Source organism: Apodemus sylvaticus, chromosome X (genome assembly GCF_947179515.1).
Source record: "Apodemus sylvaticus chromosome X, mApoSyl1.1, whole genome shotgun sequence".
NCBI classification, from domain to species: Eukaryota; Metazoa; Chordata; class Mammalia; order Rodentia; family Muridae; genus Apodemus; species Apodemus sylvaticus.
In genome coordinates this window covers 141139903-141164160 of record NC_067495.1, presented here as the reverse complement: position 1 = coordinate 141164160, position 24258 = coordinate 141139903, and the positions used below count along the sequence as shown (strand labels likewise).

General features: G+C 36.9%; 1 protein-coding gene across 1 annotated transcript; it reads right to left on the bottom strand.

Moving 5' to 3' along the window:
* Window positions 1-14581: 14581 nt before the first annotated feature.
* On the bottom strand, window positions 14582-15817 carry LOC127674714 (uncharacterized). Its single transcript, XM_052170357.1, has 3 exons — window positions 15372-15817; window positions 14897-15025; window positions 14582-14726 (listed from the first exon to the last, which is right to left on the bottom strand). The coding sequence occupies exons 1-3, from the start codon at window positions 15815-15817 to the stop codon at window positions 14582-14584; spliced, it is 720 nt and encodes a 239-aa protein (XP_052026317.1).
* Between the last annotated feature and the right edge of the window lie 8441 nt (window positions 15818-24258).

Below are 24258 nucleotides of genomic sequence, written 5' to 3'. Positions count from 1 at the left end.
AAATAACTGAGGACTGGAACACCCAACAAAAAGACAAGAGCAGACATTAATCCCACAGAATAACTCAATCATCCTAACTCTAAATGTCTACATATTAGTACAAAAACTTAAACTTTAACCGACCACACAGAAATGACTCCATAGAACTCAGTAACCCCACTACACTAAGTACAATAAACTGCAATATAGATAAAGCAGAAGACAAGTTTTTTTTTTTAAATAGCAATTGTAAATGTGCTTAAGAACCTTAAGCATAATATGAATAAGCCTCTTACTAAAGTCTGTAAAAACACAAACAGTGGAATAATATAACACAAACAGTTCAAGACATGGGAATAGAAATAGAATTACTAAAGAAAATTCAAACTGAAATTTAACTGAAGATGAACTTCATCCTCAGTTAGGAAGTCAATTTAGGAAGTCAAACAAAAGCCTCAGAGGTAAGTCTCAGCAGCAGAGTACATGACCTGGAAGAGAAAATCCCAGGCATCGAAGACATAATAAAAGAATCCACTACCTTAGGAAAATAAAGCAAGAAATACAACAGAATCCAGACACAAAACAGTCAATAAACCTGGGACACTGTGAAAAGACCAAATATGCAGACTAATAGTAATATAGGAAGAAGAAGAAACCCAGGACAAGGCTCAGAAAATACAGCAAAATCACAGAAGCAAAATTCCCCAACTATAAGAAGTAGGGGGCCATCAGGGTATAAGAAATGTACAGAACACCAAATAGACATTAACAGATACAAAATTCTCCAAGACACACAATAAAGCATTAAAAACACAGAGCAGTGGAAGTTCACAGAGACTGAGCAGAAAATCAGGAAGCCTGAATGTATCTGACCTAGGTCTTTTGCATATATATTATGGTTGTGTAGCTTGGAGTTCTTGTGGGATTCATAATAGTGGGAGCAGTAACTGTCTGTGATTCTTTTACCTGCTTTAGAACCCTTTTCCTTCTACTAAATTACCTAGTCCAGATGTAGTATGGCGTGAGGTACCTATTCTTATTGCAACTGTACATACACCAGGTTTGGTTGACATCACTGGGAGGGCTGCCCTTTTCTGAAGGGAATCAGAGGAGTAGATCTGACAGAGAAGGCAGGTTAGGAAGGAATGTGAGGAGGGGATGGAGAGAAAACTTCAAACAACAGTCAGGATGTAACATATGAGAGAAGTATTAAAAATATTAAAAGTTATGAGGGGGAAAGTCTAAATACCATATAAAGTCACAACTATTAGAATAAAATTAAACTTCTCAATAGGGATGATAAAAGCCAGAGGGTCTGGACTGATGCTTTACAAATTCTGAGAGGTCACAGATGACAACCCAGATAAAAATACACAGCAAAACTATCACAATAAGCAAAAAAATTTAAAACACTCATGCATTAAACTAAATTTAAGTAGTATTTGTCTACCAATTGACACTGCCAAAGACAATAAAAAAAAAACTTCAAACTAAAGTGTTTAACCACAAACCCAAGAAAAAATAGGGATTGAATAATGCAAGACAAGTAAAATCAAAAGTGGGGAAATTTTCAAACAATCCCCAAAATAACAAGAATCAATAAAGCTCAAGTCCAAATGGATCAAGGACCTCCACATAAAACCAGACACTCTGAAACTAATAGAAAAGAAACTGTGGAAGACCCTTAAGCACATGGGCATAGGACAAAATATTCTGAAGAGAACATCAATAGCTTATGCTCTATGATCAAAAATTGACAAATGGGACCTAATAAAATTACCAAGTTTCTATAAGGCAAAGGACACTGTCAATAGGACAAAACAGCATCCAACAAATTGGGAAAAGATCTTTATCTGCCCTGCATCTGACAGAGGGCTAATATCCAATATATAAGAAGCACTCAAGAAGGTAGACTATAGAGAACCAAATAATCCTATTAAAAGTGGGGTACAGATCTAAACAAAGAATTTTCACCAAAGAAAATCGAATGTCTAAGAAGCACCTAAAGAAATGTTCAGCATCCTTAGTCATCAGGGAAAAGTGCAAATCTAAACAACCCTGCAATTTCACCTTACAATGGTCAGAATGACTAAGATCAAAAACTCAGGAGACAACAGGTGCTGGAGAGGATGTGGAGAAAGAGGAACACTCCTCCACTGCTGTTGGTGTTGCAATCTGGTACAGCTACTCTGGAAATCAGTCTGGCGTTTTCTCAGAAAATGGCATGTTATTACTGGAAGAACCTGTTATACCACTTCTAGGAATATACCCAGAGGATTCTCCAACATGTAATAAGGACTCATGCTCCACTACGTTCACTGCAGCTCTATTTATAATAGCCAGAAGCTGGAAAGAACTCAGATGTACCTCAATGGAGGAATGTATACAGAAATGTGGTATATTTACACAATAGAATACTACTCAGCTATTAAAAACAATGAATTCATGAAATTCTTAGACAAGTGGATGGAATTAGATAATATCATCCTGAGTGAGGGAACTCAATCACAAAGGAACACACATGGTATGTATTCACTGATAAGTGGATATTGGCCTAGAAGCTTGGAATACCCAAGGCACAATTCATATAACAAATGATGCCCAAGAAAAAGGAAGAACAAAGTATGGATACTCTGGTCCTTCTTAGAAGGGGGAACAAAATTCCCACAGAAGAAGATACAGAGAAGTGCGGAGAAGAGTCTTAAGGAAAGACCTTCCAGAGACTGCCCCACCTAGTGATCCATCCCATATACATTTACAAAACCCAGACACTATTACTGATGCCCACAAGGACTTTCTGACTGGAGCCAGATAGAGCTATCACATGGGAGGCTCTGCTAGTTCATAGCAGAGGGGGACACTCTCAGCCAACCATTGAACAGGGTCCCCAGTGGGGGAGCTAGAGAAAGGATCCAAGGAGCTGAAGGGGTTTGCAGTGCCATAGGAGGAACAACAATATTAGTGATCCAGTACTCCCCCAGAGTTCCCAGAGAGAAAGCCATCAACCAGAGAGTGCACATGGATTTATCCATGGCTCCATATGCATAGACAGCAGAGGATGGCCTTGTTGGACATCAAAGGGAGGAGAGGCCCTTGGTTCTGGAAAGACTCGATGCTGCAGTGTGTGGGAAAGCTGGGACAGGGAAATAGGAGGGGATTGATAGGGAAACAGGGGGAGGGGAGAAGAGTTATGAGACTTAAGGGGGGGACCAGGAAAGGGGACAACATTTGTAATGTAAAGGAAGAACATATCTAATAGAAAAAGTAAAAGAAAAAAAAAGCAGCTCATTGCTAACTCTCAATATTAATGGTCCCATTTCCCCAATAGAAAGACAGAGACTAACAGTTTAGATTAGAAAAATAAAAAGGATTCCATGTTTATGGTGCATCCTGGAAATACAAGTTAATATTAATCACTCCAGGGTAAGATTTAGAAAAAGTTATTCCAATCAAATAGACCCAAGAACCAAGATGTTGCTGCCTTTTAATAGCAGATAAAATAGACTTCAATACAAAATTGAATAGAAGAAGGAGGGAAAGATACTATATACTCGCTAAAGGAAAAAATCTAGCAGGAAGATAATAGAATTCTAAATATCTGTGTACCAAACATAAGGATACCAAGCTCATAAAAGAAACAATACTGCAGTTAAGAATAATATATTGAATGACATACTATGATAGTGAGTAACTTAAATAACCCACTCTCCAATAGATAGATCATCCAGAAAAAAACTGAACAACTTCTATAGTTACATAACATCATAAATCAAATATATCTAGCAGATATTTCATACCAACACAAAAGAATATAACTTTTCAGCAGCTTATGGAAATGTTCTTCAAAACTGATCATATACTTGGACACAAAGTAAATCTCAACAGATATAATAAAACTGATGTAATACCTCACATTCTAACAACCATGGTTCAAAGTTGGATATCAACAATAGAAACAACAGAAAGCTTAGAAACTTAATGGAAACTGAGCAAATCTCAACTGAGTGAAAAATGGCTCAAGACAGAAATCAGCAAAGGAACTGCAAACTTTTTAAAGTCTGAATTCCTATAGTCCTATTGACATTCCCTTAAAAAAAATACACACTGTAAAAAAGAGCATCTTCAACAAATGGTACTGATCAGACTGCATGTAGAAAAATGTGATCTATATCTATTACCTTGCACAAAACTCACCTACAAAAGCACCTCAGCATAAGGCCAGATGCCTTAAATCTAATAGAAGAAAAAACAAAGTTATCTTGAACTCATTGACACAAGAAAGTCTTCCTGAACAAGACACTTAAGCACAAGAACTAAAGACCTAAGACCAACAATAAATAGAATCCCATGAAACTGAAAAGCTTCTGTATGACAAAAAAAAAAAAAAGACTGGGAAAAAGCAGCAGGGTATAGAATAGTGGAAAGTCTTTATTTACTACACAGCTGATACAGGACTAATATTTAAATCCCATAAGGAATTTAGAAAAAATCAACATTGAGAAAACAAATAACCTAGTAAACTGTGTATAGATTCTAAACAGAATTCTCAAAATAGGAAATACAAGTGGCAGAGAAACAGGTAAAGAAAATTTCAATGTCCTTTATTATCAAGAAAAAGAAAAGCATAAGTACTTGGAGATTTCATATCATATCAATTAAAATGTCCAAGACCAATAAAACAAATGACAGCTCATCTTGATGAGTATAAGGAGTCAGGTGAACATTCATCCATTGCTAGTAGCCTGGAGTAAGAGGAATAGAGGGATTGGGAGAGGTAAATAAGGGAGTTGTGGGAGGAATAACCAAAAACATTGGCCATTGGAGAATGCATATGGTTTCAGATTATTGTAAAAGCTTCTTAAAAGATATACATATATTACAAAATCCAAATACCGTCACCAAATATCAGGTGAGATAAACCCCCTACTAGATAATCTAGTGCCTGGAATTGGTTACAACCTGTTGAGTCATTTGCCAAAAAGGCTCCATGAAAATGCCCAGATAGTTTAGGCTATTTCCATGACTATTACTTCCTTCCCACAAAGTGAATCTAAGGCTCTATTTCTAAAGTCAGCACTTAGATGTCAATGACCACAGAGAAGTGGAACCTGATGCCTTACTAGAGTCTTCATTCCTACTGTCTGGTGTTTATGATTCTAGAAAACACTGCTTGTTTATAGAGTTTAACAAAGCCATCAATGCAGCTACAAAGTATACAATCTGTCATAGTTACCTGCCAGCACAAATATTGTGAGAGTAATCAACGTCTCTCAGAATGGATTTGAGAACCAAATCATTAGATGGAGTCTATGTCTGAAACTGCCCAGGTGTCTAAGAACATGAAAACTAAATAGGCTATGAGCCTAGAGAGAAACTGAATACTATTTTTTTTTTTTTGGTAAAGGAATATAGCAGCTATACCCATAAATCAGTGTCTCACTCAGTCATCATCAGAAAAACTTCCTCTTGTAGTATTATATGGGAGCTAATAGAAATACAACACTAGACAGTGTAAATAGAGTGAGTAACTAAAATTTTCAATCCAAAATGGGTAGCTTCATTACCCAACCCAACAGAGGGCTCAGAGACCTATCTATATACAAGCAAGTGAAAGAGAGATTTTAAGAGTCAGAGGGGAAGGATAATACTAAGAAAACAGCATCTTTTAGAAATAACAATATTGATACATATAGCGTAGCAGAGAGACTCTAGCAGCATTCATAGGACCTGCATCATTTCAAGCCAGACATGGTCCTCATACTGAGGAGGGAAAGTAAACACAAGTTCCAATCCCTAACCACAAAGGTATCTCCATGTGAAATTTTGTGAAAGAACAAGTAATTTTCTCCAATAGAGTCTCACCATGTACAATAACTACACTTAAGGATAAACCCTGTGCCCAGTAGTAGGTAGCCAACATAAAACTAATTCAGTGGTGCATTTTTTTTTTTAGTTTTTTCTCTAATACAGATATTGTTTATTACAGTTTTCAAGTTTGTATTTTATGAGTTCTCTGTGTATGTGCATTTCTTTTACTTTCTTTTGTTATTTTAATTTTATTCTTTTTATGTGCTCTTTTGTTTGCCTGGTTTCTTAAATGAAAAGAAAATTTGGTAGGGGGGGTTGGTAAGTTGAGCAGGATATAGAAAGAGATGAAGGAGGGTAATCTCTTTTCATAATATATACTGATTTTAACCAAAAATATATATGTGAACACTTTATAATGCTGATAGTGAAGGGGCCAATTGATTCCTTAATATGACAAATATTTGCAAAATCCTAACAGCAATGTATTTCCAATTATTTTGAGGATTAAAACTTTTTAATAATAGTAGCCCAACACAAGATATAATTTGCCTCTCCTTTGCTGAGCTTCAGTTGGAGGAGAAAAGGAGTAAGTAAGGAGGTGCTCCCAACAAAGCAGACTGCCTCCTTGCAAAGCACCCAGGAAACAGCAGTCTACAAAAGCTGCTCACTTTTTTGAGGTCTTCTTCCATTTCCTTCTTCAGAGTCTTGAAGTTCTTGTTATACAGATCTTTCACATGTTTGGTAAGAGTCACCTCAAGGTAATTTATACTGTTTGTGGCTATTATGAAGGGGGTCATTTCCCTAACTTCTTTCTCAGTCTGCTTATCCTTTGAGTATAGGAAGACTACTGATTTGCTTGAGTTGATTTTATAACCTGCCACTTTGCTGAAGTTGTTTATCGACAAAGGGGCTAAAAACATCCAATGGAAAAAAGATAGCCTTTTCAACAAATGGTGCTGGTTCAACTGGAGGTCAGCATGCAGAAGAATGGGAATTGACCCATCCTTGTCTCCTTGTACTAAGCTCAAATCCAAATGGATCAAGGACCTCCACATAAAGCCACTCTGAAGCTAATAGAAAAGAAACTGGGGAAGACCCTTGAGGACATCGGTACAGGGGGAAAGTTCCTGAACATATCACCAATAGCATATGCTCTAAGATCAAGAATTGACAAATGGGACCTCATAAAATTACAAAGTTTCTGTAAGGCAAAGGACACCATCAAAAGGACAAATCAGCAGCCAACAAATTGGGAAAAGATCTTCACCAACCCTACATCCAATAGAGGGCTAATATCCAATATATATAAAGAACTCAAGAAGTTAGCCTCCAGAAAATCAAAAAATGGAGCACAGAGTTAAAAAAAGAATTTTCACCTGAAGAACTTCGGATGGCAGAGGAGCATCTTAAAAAAATGCTCAACTTCATTAGTCATTAGGGAAATGCAAATCAAAACAACCCTGAGATTTCACCTTACACCAGTCAGAATGGCTAAGATTAAAATTTCAGGACACAGCAGATGTTGGCGAGGATTTGGAGAAAGAGGAACACTCCTCCACTGCTGGTGGGGTTGCAAATTGGTACAACCACTCTGTAAATCAGTCTGGCGGTTCCTCAGAAAACGGGGCACCTCACTTCCAGAAGATCCTGCTATACCACTCCTGGGCATATACCCAGAAGATTCCCCAGCATGTAATAAGGATACATGCTCTACTATGTTCATAGCAGTCCTATTTATAATTGCCAGAAGCTGGAAAGAACCCAGGTATCCCTCAACAGAAGAATGGATGCAAAAAATGTGGTATATATACACAATGGAGTACCATTCAGCCATTAGAAACAATGAATTCATGAAATTCTTAGGCAAATGGATGGAGCTGGAGAACATCATACTAAGTGAGGTAACCTAGTCTCAAAAGATCAATCATGGTGTGCACTCACTAATAAGTGGATATTAACCTAGAAAAATGGAATACCCAAAACATAATCCACACATCAAATGAGGTACAAGAAGAACGGAGGAGTGGCCCCTGGTTCTGGAAAGACTCAGTGTAGCAATATAGGGTAAAACCGGAAAAGGGAATTGGGAAGGCTTGGGTGGGAAAATAGGGGGAGGGAAGAGGGCTCATAGGACTTTCGGGGAGTGGGGGTCTAGAAAAGGGTAAATCATTTGAAATGTAAATGAAAAATATATTGAATAAAAATTTTAAAAAAGGAAAATAAAAGATAATTGGATCACTGAAAAAAAAGCTGCTCACAAGAGTGTGCCCTCTACTGGAAGTGTGAAGAAACCTCATCCTTACAGGCCTGGTACTGTGGCACTCTGTGAAATCAGGTAGCATCAGAAGTCCACTTAACTTTTGATTCCCATGGTGCTCTTTCAACATCTAGTTCAAGAAACTGCTCAGGACTTCAAAACATATCTGTGCTTCCACAGAGCACCTATTTGTGCTTTGCAGGATGCAAGTGAGGCCTATGTGGTTGGCCTTTTTGAAGATATAAACCTCTGTGCTATCCAAACTAAGCATGTAACAATTTTACCAAAAGATATCAAGCTAGCAGGCCACATACATAGAGAATGTGTTCAAGAGTCCACTATGAGGGGAAACATTTCATTCTAATTTTTTCCTCTTCTCCCTGTTATCAGTAGTTCTGAATGTTAGATATTTTTCCCAGGAGATCCAATGATTCTTAAGTGACTATGACTGTGAACATGGACAGAATCAGGTACTGGCAACTTCTCCACATGTATATGTGTGTGAATTTTTAATATTAATGTAAGATGTAAAGCATTAATCCTAGCAAAATGTTTCAGTGGACACATTTCAACAGTTTAACTTTATAACAATTATAAATAACCTTGTTAAAATTTTCTGGACAATGACAGTTTGGATTTTTTAAAAACTAATTGATTTTCTTGAGAATTTCTTATATTTGTGTGTGTGTGTTTATGTGAATGTGTATATGAATATATATATATATATGTGTGTATGAATATATATATGTGTGTGTATGAATATATATAATTTGCAAGTTCTCTTTAGATAATAATGGACCACAATATTTACTGTAATGTGAAGGAAAACATCCTTTGACTCTGAAGAAAGAAATTCAACCCTTAATTTTTTTCTGATACCTGCATCATTTAAAATTTTCTTCCTAAATTTCACTCTATCTTAATGAAAATTTTTCATTTCTATTCTCTCATTAAAAACAAAAAATAAAATAACTTTACTACCCAAAACATCTGTCTATTTAGGCATCAAAGAATAAGGACTGTGGCTTATGAATACGTCATCTCTCCAGTATCCCCAACTCTAACATCTTTACTGCCAGTATGTTAAATAGTATGATCATGGTCATCCCTGGATTATTATAACATATTTTTTTCTGTAAAATACCCTTCAAGGCAAATACACTCCTCCTTCCCTGGGGAACAGTTACAGGCAAATTCGTAGAGCATCAGGGAAACATTTTCTCACCAAAACAAAACCAGTAACAGAGCTTATCAGAAGAGATTCTGTTTGATGGATCTATGTTATAGGCTAAGATCTATGTATTTTTTAAGATTTTTTTAAAAAAAATTTCTAAAATTACAATTACATCATTCTTTTCTCTCCAAACCCTCCTACGTAGTACTCTCTTTGTGTTTTTTAACCCTTGATCTTTTATTTTCATTAATTTGTTACATGCATATATGTATATATTTATACCTGCATATTCCAACTTTAAATTTCTCAGTCCATATATTGTTTTTTGTATCTATGTTTCCAGGGCTGATGATTTGGGATTAGAAGACAAATCAGTGTACCCCACCGTCTGTATTCCTTATTTGGCTGAGTTCTTCATTGGACAAGGGAAGGATCATGAGGACTCAACCTTACACAAAGAAATATAGAATCCATGTTTTTAATTTGCTTCTGAGCTTACACAAACTGTTTGTGACATTTAGAATATATACTGTGCTCTCAAATGCTTATAATTAGCACCTTGGTATATAAATACATTAGAATATAAAATTTTGACACTTTATGTTTCCAAATATACATCTAGTGTGTGGTAGTATGTCCTGTGTAAAGTTAAAAGGATAGAAATGAAATCAGAAAGTTGTCCTGTGATCATGACATCTATATCTATATATATATATGCATTCACATCATACTCTCACACACAATAACAAAACCGAAAATAATATACATACATTAAAATAATATATAAAAGGTCTCAATAGCATGAGATAAATGTTTTCTTTAGAATTCTGTTCAACCAATTTAAAAATTATTTTAACCTTCCTGGAATTTACAATTAATGACACAGTATTACAAAGTGTATCCATTGTATACTGGTTGTTAAATGGTAGAGTAATATGTCAAAATCAGACAAGTGAATCATAGAAAACAAGTTAGTTTTGCTTTTTCCTGTTACTGTTATCTACTTCATATGCTTTGAACATGTTTTGGGATATGACACTCTTTTTGTTTTAATAAGAGTATTTTCCTGTGAATCCCTATAGCTCTGCTGCCTAGCACTTCATTATCCTTTGATATGTTCTCTATGAATTGAGGAATACAGAGAAGATTCAATAGTTTTGACTACAGGTGCATTTTACATAAAAGAGTTGTTTCAATAATCCAGTCATGATGATGAATATCCAATCTGACATAGTGGTAATAAATATGGAGACACAGAGATGTTTCTATAAATATTAATAGATTATTCCATTTTCTCAATTTTGCCCTTAGCTCTTTTTCTGCCATGTTTCCTTTAAAAGTCTACCCTAGAATAGCTATTTTCCATTCATAAAGACTTAGATGTTTGGAATGGCTTACTGAGAAGTACAGTTTAGTATGTGCAGAACAGTTTGAAATACTGTTTATGTTCCCATAAACAAAAACAAAGATAATAGACATTGATTAATCTCCTGTATGTCAAGACATTAAGTACATCACTCATTTAATTTTGTTGTAAAGCAGTAAAAACTATAAAGTTCAAATATTGTAAGTGAATTGCTGAAGGTCACCAATATAAACAGCAGATGTGTATCACCTAATGGGTTACTTTTGGTTCTTATAAGGTTTACAATATTGCAGCACCAAGGATTTTGATGAGGGACACCAGCAAAAAAGTTACTATTTTTTATTTTAAGCACTTTCTTATAAAACTCAAACCTTGACTTACTACAATATGATCTAAAGAGGAAAATTAAAGAGAAACCCTCTGTCCTTAGTGATTTTATACTCAAGTGCAAAAGTTATGCATTAAAAAATCAAAAGTAAGTAAAACAGATTATCAATAGAAGAAAGCAAAGAAAAAAAGAACAAAAAAGAAAAATGATGGAGTCTGACTTAAATATTGCTTCACTTTCACATGCTATAAGTGAAGTAAAATGAAAGTATCATTAAACTCAAAGTGATACATGAATATTTAGTTTTGACACAAAACCATGGGGGATTCTGTTACTCAATCAACTTCTTTTTTTAAATATTTTAATTTTCTATATTCTTTGTTTACATTCCAAAAGCTTTCCCCTTTCCCAGTGCCCCCCCATATGTCCCATAAGTCCTCTTCTCTCCATCCATTTTCCTATCTTTCCCCCTCCCTTTTCTCTGTCCTGGTACTCCCCTACAATGCTGGATCAAGCTTTTCCAGGATTAGGGCCCTCTTCTTCCTTCTTCATGGGAACCATTTGATATGCTAATTGTATCTTCAGTATTCAGAGCTTCAGGGCTAATTAATATCCACTTATCAATGATTGCATTCCATGTGTACTTTTGTATTCTTTTGTTACCTCGCTTAGGATGTTATTTTCCAGTTCCATCCATTTGCCTAAAAAAATTTCATGAATTCATTGTTTTTAATTGCTGAATAGTACTCCATTATGTATATATACCACATTTTCTGTATCCATTCCTCCATTGAGGGATATCTGGGTTATTTCCAGCTTCTGGCTATTATAAAGAAGGCTGCTATGAACATAGTGGAGCATGTGTCCTTATTGAATGCTGGGGAATCCTCTGGGTATATGCCCAGGAGAGGTATAGCAGGGTCCTCCAGAAGTGTCTAATGACTAAATGACTGACTAAATCAGAAATTAGGGAAAGTATGGTAGACAGCATAAATTCCCATGTATTTGTGATGGATAAATCTGAAGAAACTGAATTTAATATCTTGTAAGTATGAAGTAGTGAATAAATAGCATTTATATGATGTATTAGCTACCAAGGATTCTAATTGGGCTTTGACTTCAAACATGAGTTATTCTACATCAAAGCCAATGAAACAGCCTAGGATATATGTGAGTGAATAATTAAGGAACAGTAAGAAATAAAAAAAAAAATCTAAAATTGAAGAACAATTAGACAGCAGACAAATTAGATAGCAAATAGCAGCACATAGACAATTAGCACAGAAATTCACTAATCAAGAAAAAAGGCAGCTTCTAAGTGTCCTGTTTTAATTAATTCTTTTACACTCCATATTTTATCTGCACCCCTGTCCACCCTCTGACTGTTCCACATCTCATACCTCCCCCTCTACCAGACTTAATCTCACCCGACCTCTAAACTCTCTGGAGCCTTCAGTCTCTTGAGGGTTAGTTGCATCATCTCTGAACACAGACCCAGAAGACCTCTACTGTATGTGTGTTGAGGGCCTCATGTCAGCTGGTATATGCTGCCTGTTTGGCACCCCAGTATTTGAGAGATCTTGAGGGTCCAGATTAGTTGAGACTGCTGGTCCTCCTACAGGATTGCCTTTCTTGTCAACTTCTTTCAGCATTTCCTAATTCAACCACAGGGTTCAGCTTTTTCTGTCCATTGGTTGGGTGCAAATATCTGCATCTGAATCTTTCACCTGCTTGTTGGGTCTTCTAGAGTGCGGTCATGCTAGGTCCCTTTTAGTGAGCACCCCATAGCCTCAGTAATAGTGTCAGGCCTTGGTACCCACGCCTTGAGCCTGATCCCACTTTGAGCCTGTTGCTGGACTGTATATGATTTGGGTATCAATAAGATGTCAGCGTTCATCAGATTTAAATCACTATTTACTTTATATTATTTTAAGTATAACATATATAGCAAAGAAGATTTTGTATTCCCTAATGTATATTGATGTAGAAAAAGGAAATACCTCTATTTGTGAAGGACTTTGTTCTAAGAACTGATCAAGTTGCCTACGTTAAATGGCAATATCTGTGGGAAAGCTTCAACCAGATATGGCTTCAACCAAAAAGATAAACAAATTTTCCAGTAGAAGTGGATAAAATGTAAGAATTGGGTCTAGAAACAGTGGTCTAATGGCCAGAAGTTGAATGTTTATGAGTTTGGAAAAAGAGTTATAAGTTCAGTTATCAGTTTTATTGTCAGAAACCATAGGTGTTATTTGTATCAAGCAAAATATCTCTAATATAATTTTTTTTGAAATTAGTTTTGTAGAGTAACTCTAGTATAATACCTTTTCAAATTAGTTTTATAGAGGTTATACCAGAAGAGGAGACAAAGAAAATTAAATTAGGCAGGAGATTAATGGTTGAGACTATGATACACTAATGAAGACTGGAGTTTAGAATTAGATCATGTCCTGTGGGAATATTTAAGGAATAAGCCAGATTCCCTAATTGAAACTACTATGAAGAGAGGCAGACAGGCAGCAGACCAGATGCTACAATAGAGATGTTCAAACAGTGATTTCCCCAAATGATCTGTGGGATATAATTTAGAGTTAGTGGTTTTCTTATAAAACACTAAGTCAGAATAGAATCATGCAATCCTTATAACAGCCATTTAAAAATACTTGTATTAAACAAATTATTCCATAGTAGTGATTCTTCAGATAAATTGTAATGCTTTGTCATTGTATGTGGACTACAATTATATATGTGCTCTGTTTTCTAAAGATCAGTAAATTCCAGGTTGACAATATACAATCTAAATTTAAATAGCTGGGGATGACAGAACTGCAAGTCAGTTGAGAAAAAGCAGCACAATAATAAATGTCATACATTCTGCTTAAAAATGTTCATGTTTGGAATTTCTGACCAAATGCTTTGAAAATCACAAAGATTTTATACCTATTATTAAGTAACCACATGTGTGTTCTTGTAATTCTTCTAAAATTGTCATGATAATGACACCTTTCAATTGTTATACTGTTGTGGACTTTGTTGACATATTCATTGGTGAAAATAACTTCTAAACCTCAGAGAGAATGCTTACCATATTTCATTTTGTGATGTAATTTAAATACATCTTAATTCCAAGTAACCAGCCTATACATATATAGTTCAGAAATCAGTCATACAGAGTAAAATTAGTGAAATGAAGAACCACATTTCCATCAGAAATAACTACCTATTCTCAAGTCTCCTAATGACTAGAAGCTCTACTTAGATATCCAAATACACTATGTTCTAGAATTATCCTAAAAATCTTAGGAAAAGTACTTATCTCTCCCATTTATTTAATAGTTGTGTATGTATACTTCACAATCCTAGTAAAATATTAAATGCTCATTTTTCCCATTCCTAATTGGTAATTGCCTTGTAGGATAAGAAATCAGCAATCAGAAACTCCCCCTTCAACCAAAGGACACAATTGATAAACCAGGAGATTTCTGCCTTAATTTAAAATAAAAACAGTCACTCAATGTTATTTTCATTATTTGACTTTCAATATTCACTCCTCCAGTAACACTGCCTGATAGATACAGTGTGATAGAATCAAAACAGTGAATACGAAGGCAAAGGGACAGTTTCTCAAATCATGAAATGCCTTCGCCTTGTGTTGTGGGTGGTAACATACTAGAGTTCATTATTTCTTCCTCTTCCTTGTTTGACAACAGCCATAAACACTGGGCGTGGGATGGTCCTCATCACAAGGGAAAGATGGTCAAGGAAGGCATTGATGGATGTTCGGAAGAGAACAGGATCTTCAGTGGTCCACCTACTAAAAGTAAAAAAGAGACACCATCAGGAGAAAAATGTTGAATGTGGGTAGTTCCTCATACTACATCTTCTGCTTACTTCTAGTTAACCTGAGACTCCATTACAACACCTAGAATACACACTGCCTCCCAGTCAAAGACCACCCTCATTCCAAACTCTCGGAGAACTGACACAGTGAGAATAGTGTCATTCACAGTGAACTCCTGCTGAACCATCACTTGCTGGTGCTGGACATTTGAGGCCAGGGTTCTGCATGCAATGTTTGCCTCCACAGCGGTCCGGAACGGCACTGTTACAGAACTGAAGGGAGTTATAGTTAAGGTTTTCACTATTGAATCTCTTTGTGCATTGGGTTTGATGACACCTCTGAGGTATACTTTAGCATACCTGTAACTCGCACCCAAAGAAACCCATAACTATTTCCTCAGTGGTTCTGGTGTTCCATACTCTATAGCCTTCACAGATATACTTGGTTCCTTATTCTGCCTCGGCATTCTGCCTCAGGATTGACTGCCTACAGTATGACCTGTCTCCTCTCTAGTAAGCCATAAACCTCCCCACAATAAGTCCCCTCTCAAAGCATTCTTGGAGTTCTGTTCTTACTATGTTACTGTACCCCTGCTAATGTGCTCCTCATAAAAGATACAATTCCAAGAGTCGACTTCCAGCTGTTGTTGCCGCATCTCCACTCGGTCCAGGGATAATTGGTGCCTGCTCACCCTGAGGAGCTATGGCTGCTTCTTCGACCACCACTCTTGCCTCTACAGGGTTCCTTGAGTCGAAGTTGGCTGGGGGGGCAGCCTGGCTACCAAAATCTTGTGCATTATTCACATGTGGAGAGTTATCATGGTCATTCAGTGCTCCAGAACGGTGTGTGGTTGCTTCGGGACGATGTGAGCTTACTTCAGTACGACGTGAACTTGCTTCAGTACGATGTGAGCTTAGACGTGAACTTGCTTCAGTACGAAGTGAGCTTGTTTCAGTATGTCGTGAGCTTGCTTCAGTATCATGAACTCTGGATGTGTGCTGTCCATCCTCCCCTTCTTCTTCACCACCTGCTCTACAAACTTTGTCCCCACTGGGATCCTGCATGGTTAAGTGGGCTTATCCACCCAGAGTTCCCCTGTTAATACTACCACCCACTGAACTGTTGCTAAGGGAGTGGGAGCCCCACCCTTTCAGACAAAGGGCTCACTGTGAGAGTCACAATGCCCCTGCAAACAGGAGGATCTCGCGAGAGGAAGAGGATCTCGCTAGAGGAAGAGGATATCGCGAGAGGAAGAGGATATCGTGAGAAGAAGAAGAGTCACGAGAAGATGATATCACGAGAATAGGAGAATTTCATGACATTTAAAATGTCCAGAGATTTTGCCCACCAATTAAAGATCCTTTAATTTGAAACCTATAAAGTGATCATAAAACACTGAATTTTCTAGGTTATAAAACATTAGATACTGGGATCATAGTATATAAAGCAGAAAGCAACAAAAAGGGAAATTCTGGTTTTATCTCTTAGAGCATATGAAAGGAAGACTGTTTATGTCATTTTTGAAACCTTGAAGCACTTAGTCCAATTGGATTTTTTTCTCCAGGGTTTCTGCAGACAAATACTCAGATCATATTTTAATGTATTAATGTAATACATGTTTTCCTTGTATCTTAATCAGTGCTTTCTGTACCATGGAATATATAGAAGCATAACCTATTTGTTTTATAATATTAACAGTTAAAATGACTGTAATATTTTTTGTTTTTCAATAATTAATTTATTTTTATTCATTTTATATCCTGATATCAGCCCCCTCCTTCTTCTCTTTCCAGTCCCTCCCTACAAATCTCTCCACTTATTACTCCTTCTCCTTCTCCCACATTCAGTACCACCCTGAGACATATTCCCAGCAGTACAAAGCACATTCTATTCTGTGAGGTCCAACCAGACAGTCCAGATACTGGAAGGGGATGCACTGATGGGCAACAGAATAAGAAAAAGCCCCTGCATTTTTGATATGGAACCCACATGAAGACCAAGCTCTACATCCTCTATAAATCTGTAGGGGGTCTAGGTCCAGCCCCTGCATGCCCTTTGGTTGGTACTACAGTCTCTGTGAGCCTCCATGGGCCTAGGATATTTGACTCTGTAGAGTTTCTCGTGGTGTCCTTGACTCTCTGACTTACTTAGTTCTATCCCCCACTCTTCAATGAGACTTCCAGAGCTCAACCTGATGTTTGATTGTGGTATTTGGATCTAGTTCCATTCTCTGTGGAATGAAGTCTCTCAGAAGACATGCTAGGTTCCTGTCTGCAAGCATAGCAGAGGATCACTAATAGTGTCTGCGGTTGGCTATCTCACATGGGATGGCTCTAAAATTGGGGTAGTCATTGGTTGGCCATTCCCTCAATTTCTGGCCCATCTTCATGTTTGCACATGTTGGACACAGTTCAAAGTTGGGGTTGAAGTTTTTGTGGATTTTTTATTTCTTCCCTGGAAGTCCTCCCTGGCTATAGGAGGTGGACACAAGTCTCTATATTCCCCGCTACTAGGACTTTCAGCTTCCTTGGCCTTTTCCTCTCACAACTTTTAATACTCTTTCATTGTTCTGTACATTTAAAGTTTTGTTTATTAGGTGGTGTGAGGATTTTGTTTTCTGGTCTATTCTAATTACTGTTCTATAAGCTTCTTACATGTTTATAGTCATCCCTTTCTTTAGGTTGAGGAAATTACAATTTTGTTGAAAATATTTTCTGATCTTTGGAGCTGTGACTGTTCCCCTTCTGTTCCTCTTATTCTTAGGTTAGGACTTTTCATCATATCCAAGATTTTCTGGTTGTTTTGTGTTAGAAACGTTTTAGCTTTAGCATTTTCTTTGACTAATATATCAATTTCTTCTATCATATCTTCAATGTCTAAGATTCTCTCTTCCATCTCCTATATTCTGATGATGATTCTTGTACTTGTTCTCTTTCCTTCATTTTCCATCTGCAGGATTCTCTTGGTTTGTGTTTATTTTTATTGTTTCTACTTTCATTTTCAGGTCTTGAAAAATTTTATTCATTTTCTTTACCTGTTTAGTTAAATTTTCCTTTATTCTTTAAGGGATTTGTTTGGTTCCTCTTTAAAGACTTCTTGTCTGATTGTATTTTCCTATATTTCCCTAAAGGATTTATTCATTTCTTACTTAAAGGCCTCAATCATCTTTACAAAATTTTATTTGGTGTCATTTTCTCATTTTTGGTTCATCATTATTTGTATTAATTAATTAAAATAATTTATGATTAATTTGTTAGTTAATTTATTAATATCCCAAATGATGTCCCCTGTGGGTATACATTCTGCCTCAATGCTGGAGTGCTGGGACACTACTCAGGGAGAGGAAATACAGGGCCACTGCTGCTAAGCTATGTTCCTCCCTTGCTCTCATGGGGTGCCAATTAATGTAATGCAGACAGGCTGCCATTCAAAGGAGTTAAAACACAGCCTTCCATAGAAGTCCCAGCCAGTGTTTTGCCAGGTGAGAAATGGCATGAACTGAGACCAATGATGGTTCTCATTGTCCTGGGCACTCAGACACCACTGGGGACTGCGAAGAGTAGAAAAGTAGGGGTGGGTCAGAGATGAATCCAGGGTGAGGGAGAATCCAGATGAGCTCTGGGTGTCAGGAGCACAGTGGAATCTTCTGTGGGAGATTTAGGTGGCACAGCCCAGTATTACCAAAGACTTCCAGTCCACAGTGGTTCAGGATGAGAGAGACAGACAGTCCTTGCTTATCAAAACTGCTTATTCATGGTACAAATCATTCATAAGACTTAATCAGGGTGGACCAGAGATTAAATAGCATTTGCAGGAAGTAATATCCAGAAAGGGAAGCTTATTGGCCAACCCTCAGGGCTCATCTAGACACCTTATTAGCATGTGAATTCTGGGTTCTATGCTAAAGTGACCAGTTGTCATGTCTTAGTGGGGTACTGTGGTCACATGCTCCAGAACATGTTGGAAGCAAATACAAATGCCTATCTTTCTCAATTATGAGAATTTATGAAGTTCCTTAATCTGTTCAACCTTACTAGTTTTTCTAGTGTCCTGGTTCCACTTGCCCCACAGTCCACATCCCTGTCATTTTCTTATGCTTTGATTTTGATAGGATATCCAGGGTTTGATATAATAGGTTTGCTGTGCTCTGAAGCTGCCATGTTGCCCCCTGTCTTTTGTTCAATGTTCTTATGTTCTCCATTAGCCATCTGGTTGTCCCTGCTATAACATTATATAGCAGTTATGGAGAAGCCCAACCTAACCTGGATGTTCCTGTTTCAGCAGACCTCGGATAAGTAGCCTTGTGCTGGACAGTGGTACTCCAGGGGAACATTGTGATGCTCAGAGAAGCTGGCTTTTCCCTAGAGGAATAGGATGGTAGGGGGATGTGTGGAGGGAAGTGATCTAACCTTCTAATTACTGGTGCTGTAAGCAGGTTGTGGTCAGAGGACAACTTTCAGTAATGTTTTCTTTTTATAGGGTGGCTCTAGAAGTTAAACGCAGATCATCACGCTTACACATAGGCACCTTTACCTGCTGAGCTATCTCGCTTCTCTGGGAGGAAAAAAAATAAATTATATGAGATTTTGTTGTTTATTGGTTTGTTTGTTTTGTTTTCTTGTTTTTAAAATGATTGCTGCAAATAGAATGATGCACTCCAATGGCTTGCAGAAGGTTTTGCCTGTTTTCTGTGTCAAAAATAGATTTATTTGTAAAGTGGGGGGGTCACACATGCCACATTGCATAAGGATTCAGAAGACAGCTTTTGAGGATGGGAAAGATCCTTCTATTGTGTGGCTTCTGGGGTTAGAGTTCAAGTTCTCAGGCTTTACTGCAAGCACATTTTCTCTGCTGAGCCATCTTGCCAATCCAACTTTTACATTCTGTATTATTTCCTTTTTATTATTCCATTTGAAAGATATGTATTTTTTGTCTTCAAAATACATTGCTAAAAGAGGCTGATTTTAGAATTCAAGGGTCTTGGGTTTTGAAATAGTATGAAATCCACTAAGATATGCAATATTAAGGGAGACTTTTTGTCTGATGTGGTATGAACAGTAGCTTGTACTATTCAGATTCCTGTTTTCTCCCATGCAGAATATAGATGACTTCAAACCCAACCATCTTTATGAAAATTAAATTCCATCCAAGAGTAGAGATGTAGGAAGGCCTTACTGAATGACAGAACAGTTGTAGTACAGAAAGTTGAAAAATTAAGTGCTTATTTTTACCACGAACATAATATATATTAAGAAAAAATATTAATGTAAGTAAGAAGAAAAGAAGGACTTACTTTGTTCAGTAGCCGCTAAACCTTACTTGGGTGTTCCTTACTGACAAATAGTTTTATACATTTCTTTCAATATCTCAATAGTCAGTCTAACTTTAGTGATTACCTTCACTTTTATGGGAATATAGGCTGACATGCATATATGATATTCCTGATATTTTGAAACTTTTACTAGGCATATTGTTTGAGCAATCTTGATAAGCAGAAAATGAATGAATGTATTATATGTGAGAACATCCTGATAAAATAGAGCACTTCTTACTATGATTTGATTTTCAGTACCCAAAGGGTCTGTGAAGTTCAAAAAAATCTAAGAACAAGATAAAATGCACATATAAGCAAATAGGCTGCATGAATTTAAACAATTCTATTTTTCTTGTCCTTAGAGAATTTTTTCTATATTGCTAGTTTTCTGGTGCATAAGAACACCCAGGACAAAAATTAGAACCTGATAGAAAATTGTATCCTGAAATTTTAGAGCAGAGTCCATTCTCTCACACATATACTTTCATCACATTCAACACAGATTTCATTTCAGATGTCAGATGTTTAAGCAATCAAAAGTGCAATTATCCATGCTAGTGTGTAGCAATGGCTCTAGTTTGTAATGCTCATTTCTTAACATTGTTATTATACTTCAGATAAAAATAAAGCATATCTGAACTTAATCAAACAAACATAAAATTAACAAAATGTTCACTAAATTCTGTAGTTAGTCAAGTTTCTCATGTATGATCACGGTAAGGATTGAAAGCATGCACACACCTTGGTATAATGCCAGGAAAATATAATGAGCTTAATAAGTTTCTTTCTTTCTTGATTTCAAGTAATTCCTCTCTAAGCTGGAGCTTTCTATATAATGGGCTAAAGTTGCAAGTACTATGTTCTCTTATGGTCAATGATAGCAGGCAGGCATTTATAAAGGTGTAAGTAAGCAATGGGGATTAAGTGGTGTCCCTTCCCCTTCAAGAATTGAGCTGGGCTTTCCAGCCTCTGCTCTCAGCCGGTGAAATTTCTGGCCTTTGTTCTTCAGAGAACAACACAGGCCTCTGCTCTCACCTGGAAGCTGAGTGGAAGTATTCCTGATCTTCTAGACTTGAAGTATGCTGATCTCTCAGGCCAGTATCTCTGACCTACTGAGAACAGAGCCAGCCAGTTCTCAGACTTCACCTTGAACTCTGGGAGGAGGGGTTTGTTCCCAAGCTATATATTAACTAACATTTATTAAAGTTTTAGTATATATACATATACATACATACATATATATATATATATATATATATATATATATATACACACACACACATATATATATATATATTCCATATTCTTTGTTTACAATCCAAAACCTTTCCCCTTTCTCAGTTCCCCCCTCCCCATATGTCCCATAAGTCATCTTCTCTCCATCCATTCTCCTATCTTTCCCCTTCCCTTTTCTCTGTCCTGGTACTCCACTAAAATGCTGGATCAAGACTCTGCAGGATTAGGGCCCTCTTCTTCCTTCTTCATGGGAATCATTTGATATGCTAATTGTATCTTCAGTATTCAGAGCTTCAGGGCTAATTAATATCCACTTATCAATGATTGCATTCCATGTGTACTTTTGTATTCTTTTGTTACCTCGCTTAGGATGTTATTTTCCAGTTCCATCCATTTGCCTAAAAAAATTTCATGAATTCATTGTTTTTAATTACTGAATAGTACTCCATTATGTATATATATCACATTTTCTGTATCCATTCCTCCATTGAGGGATATCTGGGTTATTTCCAGCTTCTGGCTATTATAAAGAAGGCTGCTATGAACATAGTGGAGCATGTGTCCTTATTGCATGCTGGGGAATCCTCTGGGTATATGCGCAGGAGATGTATAGCAGGGTCCTCAGGAAGTGTGATGTCCAGTTTTCTTAGGAACTGCCAGACTGATTTCCAAAGTGGTTGTACCATCTTATAATCCCACCAGCAGTGGAGGAGTGTTCCTCTTTCTCCACATCCTCGCCAACATCTGCTGTCTCCTGAGTTTTTGACCTTAGCCACTCTGACTGGTGTGAGGTGAAATCTCAGGGCTGTTTTGATTTGCATTTCCCCAATGGCTAATGATGTTGAGCATTTCTTAATGTGCTTCTCTGCCATCCGATTTTTTTCAGGTGAAAATTCTTTGTTTAGGTCTGTACCCCATTTTTAATAGTGTTATTTGGTTCCCTGGGGTCTAACTTCTTGAGTTCTTTTAATATATTGGATATTAGCCCTCTATTGGATGTAGGATTGGTGAAGATCTTTTCCCAATTTTTTGGTTGCCATTTTGTCCTTTTGATAGTGTCCTTTGCCTTACAGAAACTTTGTAATTTTATGAGATCCTGTTTGTCAGTTCTTGATCTTAGAGCATAAACTATTGGTGTTCTGCTCAGGAACTTTCCCCCTGTGCCTATGTCCTCAAGGGTTTTCCCCAGTTTCTTTTCTATCAGTTTCAGTGTGACTGTTTTTATGTGGAGGTCCTTGATCCACTTGGAGTTGAGCTTAGTACAAGGAGGTAAGGGAAATGACACCCTTCACAATAGCCACAAACAATATTAAGTATTTGTGTGGTGTGATTCTAACCAAATGAGTGAAAGATTCATATGACAAGAACATCAGGTCACTGAAGAAGGAAATGGAAGAAGACCTCAGAAAATGGAAAAATCTGCCATGCTCGGGGATTGGCAGGATTAATATAGTTAAAATGGCCATCTTCCCAAAAGCAATATACAGATTCAATGCAATGCCCATCAAAATCCCAACTCAGTTCTTCACAGAGTTAGAAAAAGCAATTCTCAAATTTATCTGGAATAACAAAAAAACCCAGGATAGCTAAAACTATTCTCCACAGTAAGAGAACTTCTGGGGGAATTAGTATTCCAGACCTCAAGCAATACTACAGAGCAATGGTGTTAAAAACTGCATGGTATTGGCACAGGGACAGGCAGGTGGACCAGTGTGATAGAATTGAAGACCCAGAAATGAATCCACACACCTATGGTCACTTGATCTTCAACAAAGGAGCTGAAAACAGACAGTGGGAAAAGATAGCCTTTTCAACAAATGGTGCTGGTTCAACTGTAGGTCAGCATGCAGGAGAATGCGAATTGATCCATTCTTATCTCCTTGTACTAAAGTTTTAGTCTTGATTGGCAAAAAGTCATCCTGACTCAGTTCTCTTTTGCCACTGCCATAAATCCCCAGGATTCTCTTTCAGGTCTCTGGTTCACCTGTTACTGAGGGCAGCAACAAGGTGGACCTTGAAGATTGAATTCTTTTCAAATGACAGGCAACGATTGCAAGAGTATTCAGATATTTCCTTCCTTCCATCCTTCCATCCTTCCTTCCTTCCATCCTTCCTTCCTTCCTTCCTTCTTTCCTTCCTTCCTTCCTTCCCTCCTTCTTTCCTTCTTGATGTCCTTATTAGGTTTGAATTGCTTATGATGATAAATCACCATGTTTGCTGAGATAGCAATAACAAGAATAATATTTAACTGAACAGATATTCATTAGCCAATATTGTTCATGTGGTGAAGTAATAGTTGTAGCCACCGGTAACATAACTCCAGTTTCATAGGATTTCATGCCCTCAGTGACCTTTCTTAATGACATACAGGCACACATACACACACACACACACACACACACACACATACACATACACAGACACACACACACATGTGCACGTGCATATATGTATGGGTATATACATACATACATACATGCATACATATACATACATACACACACATATATATACATACACATATATACATACATATATACACATATATACATACATATAAACATACATATATATCACATATACATATATATACACATACACATATGCATATGCATATACATACACATAATTCACATAATAAAATATATATTATCTATATATTCACTGGAAGTGTGTCAACCTCTCAGTGGCCTGTTCCTTAAATACAACTGAGTCCTACCCTTTCATCCTGCACCCAATCTGGAAACTGTCAATTGTGGAGATGTACACTTAATCTTCCTTCTCAAACTTTTTAAGAGTTTTCTCTGATGGCTTCCTATTTAGGCTGTTACTTTATGGGGATAAATATTTTATAAAAGAGTTTTGTGTTTAGAGTCTTCAGATAAAGTTCTAGATTAAGGCACATTCATTTTAACATGTAACATAACAATGATCATGATTTCACCATTTTGTTGA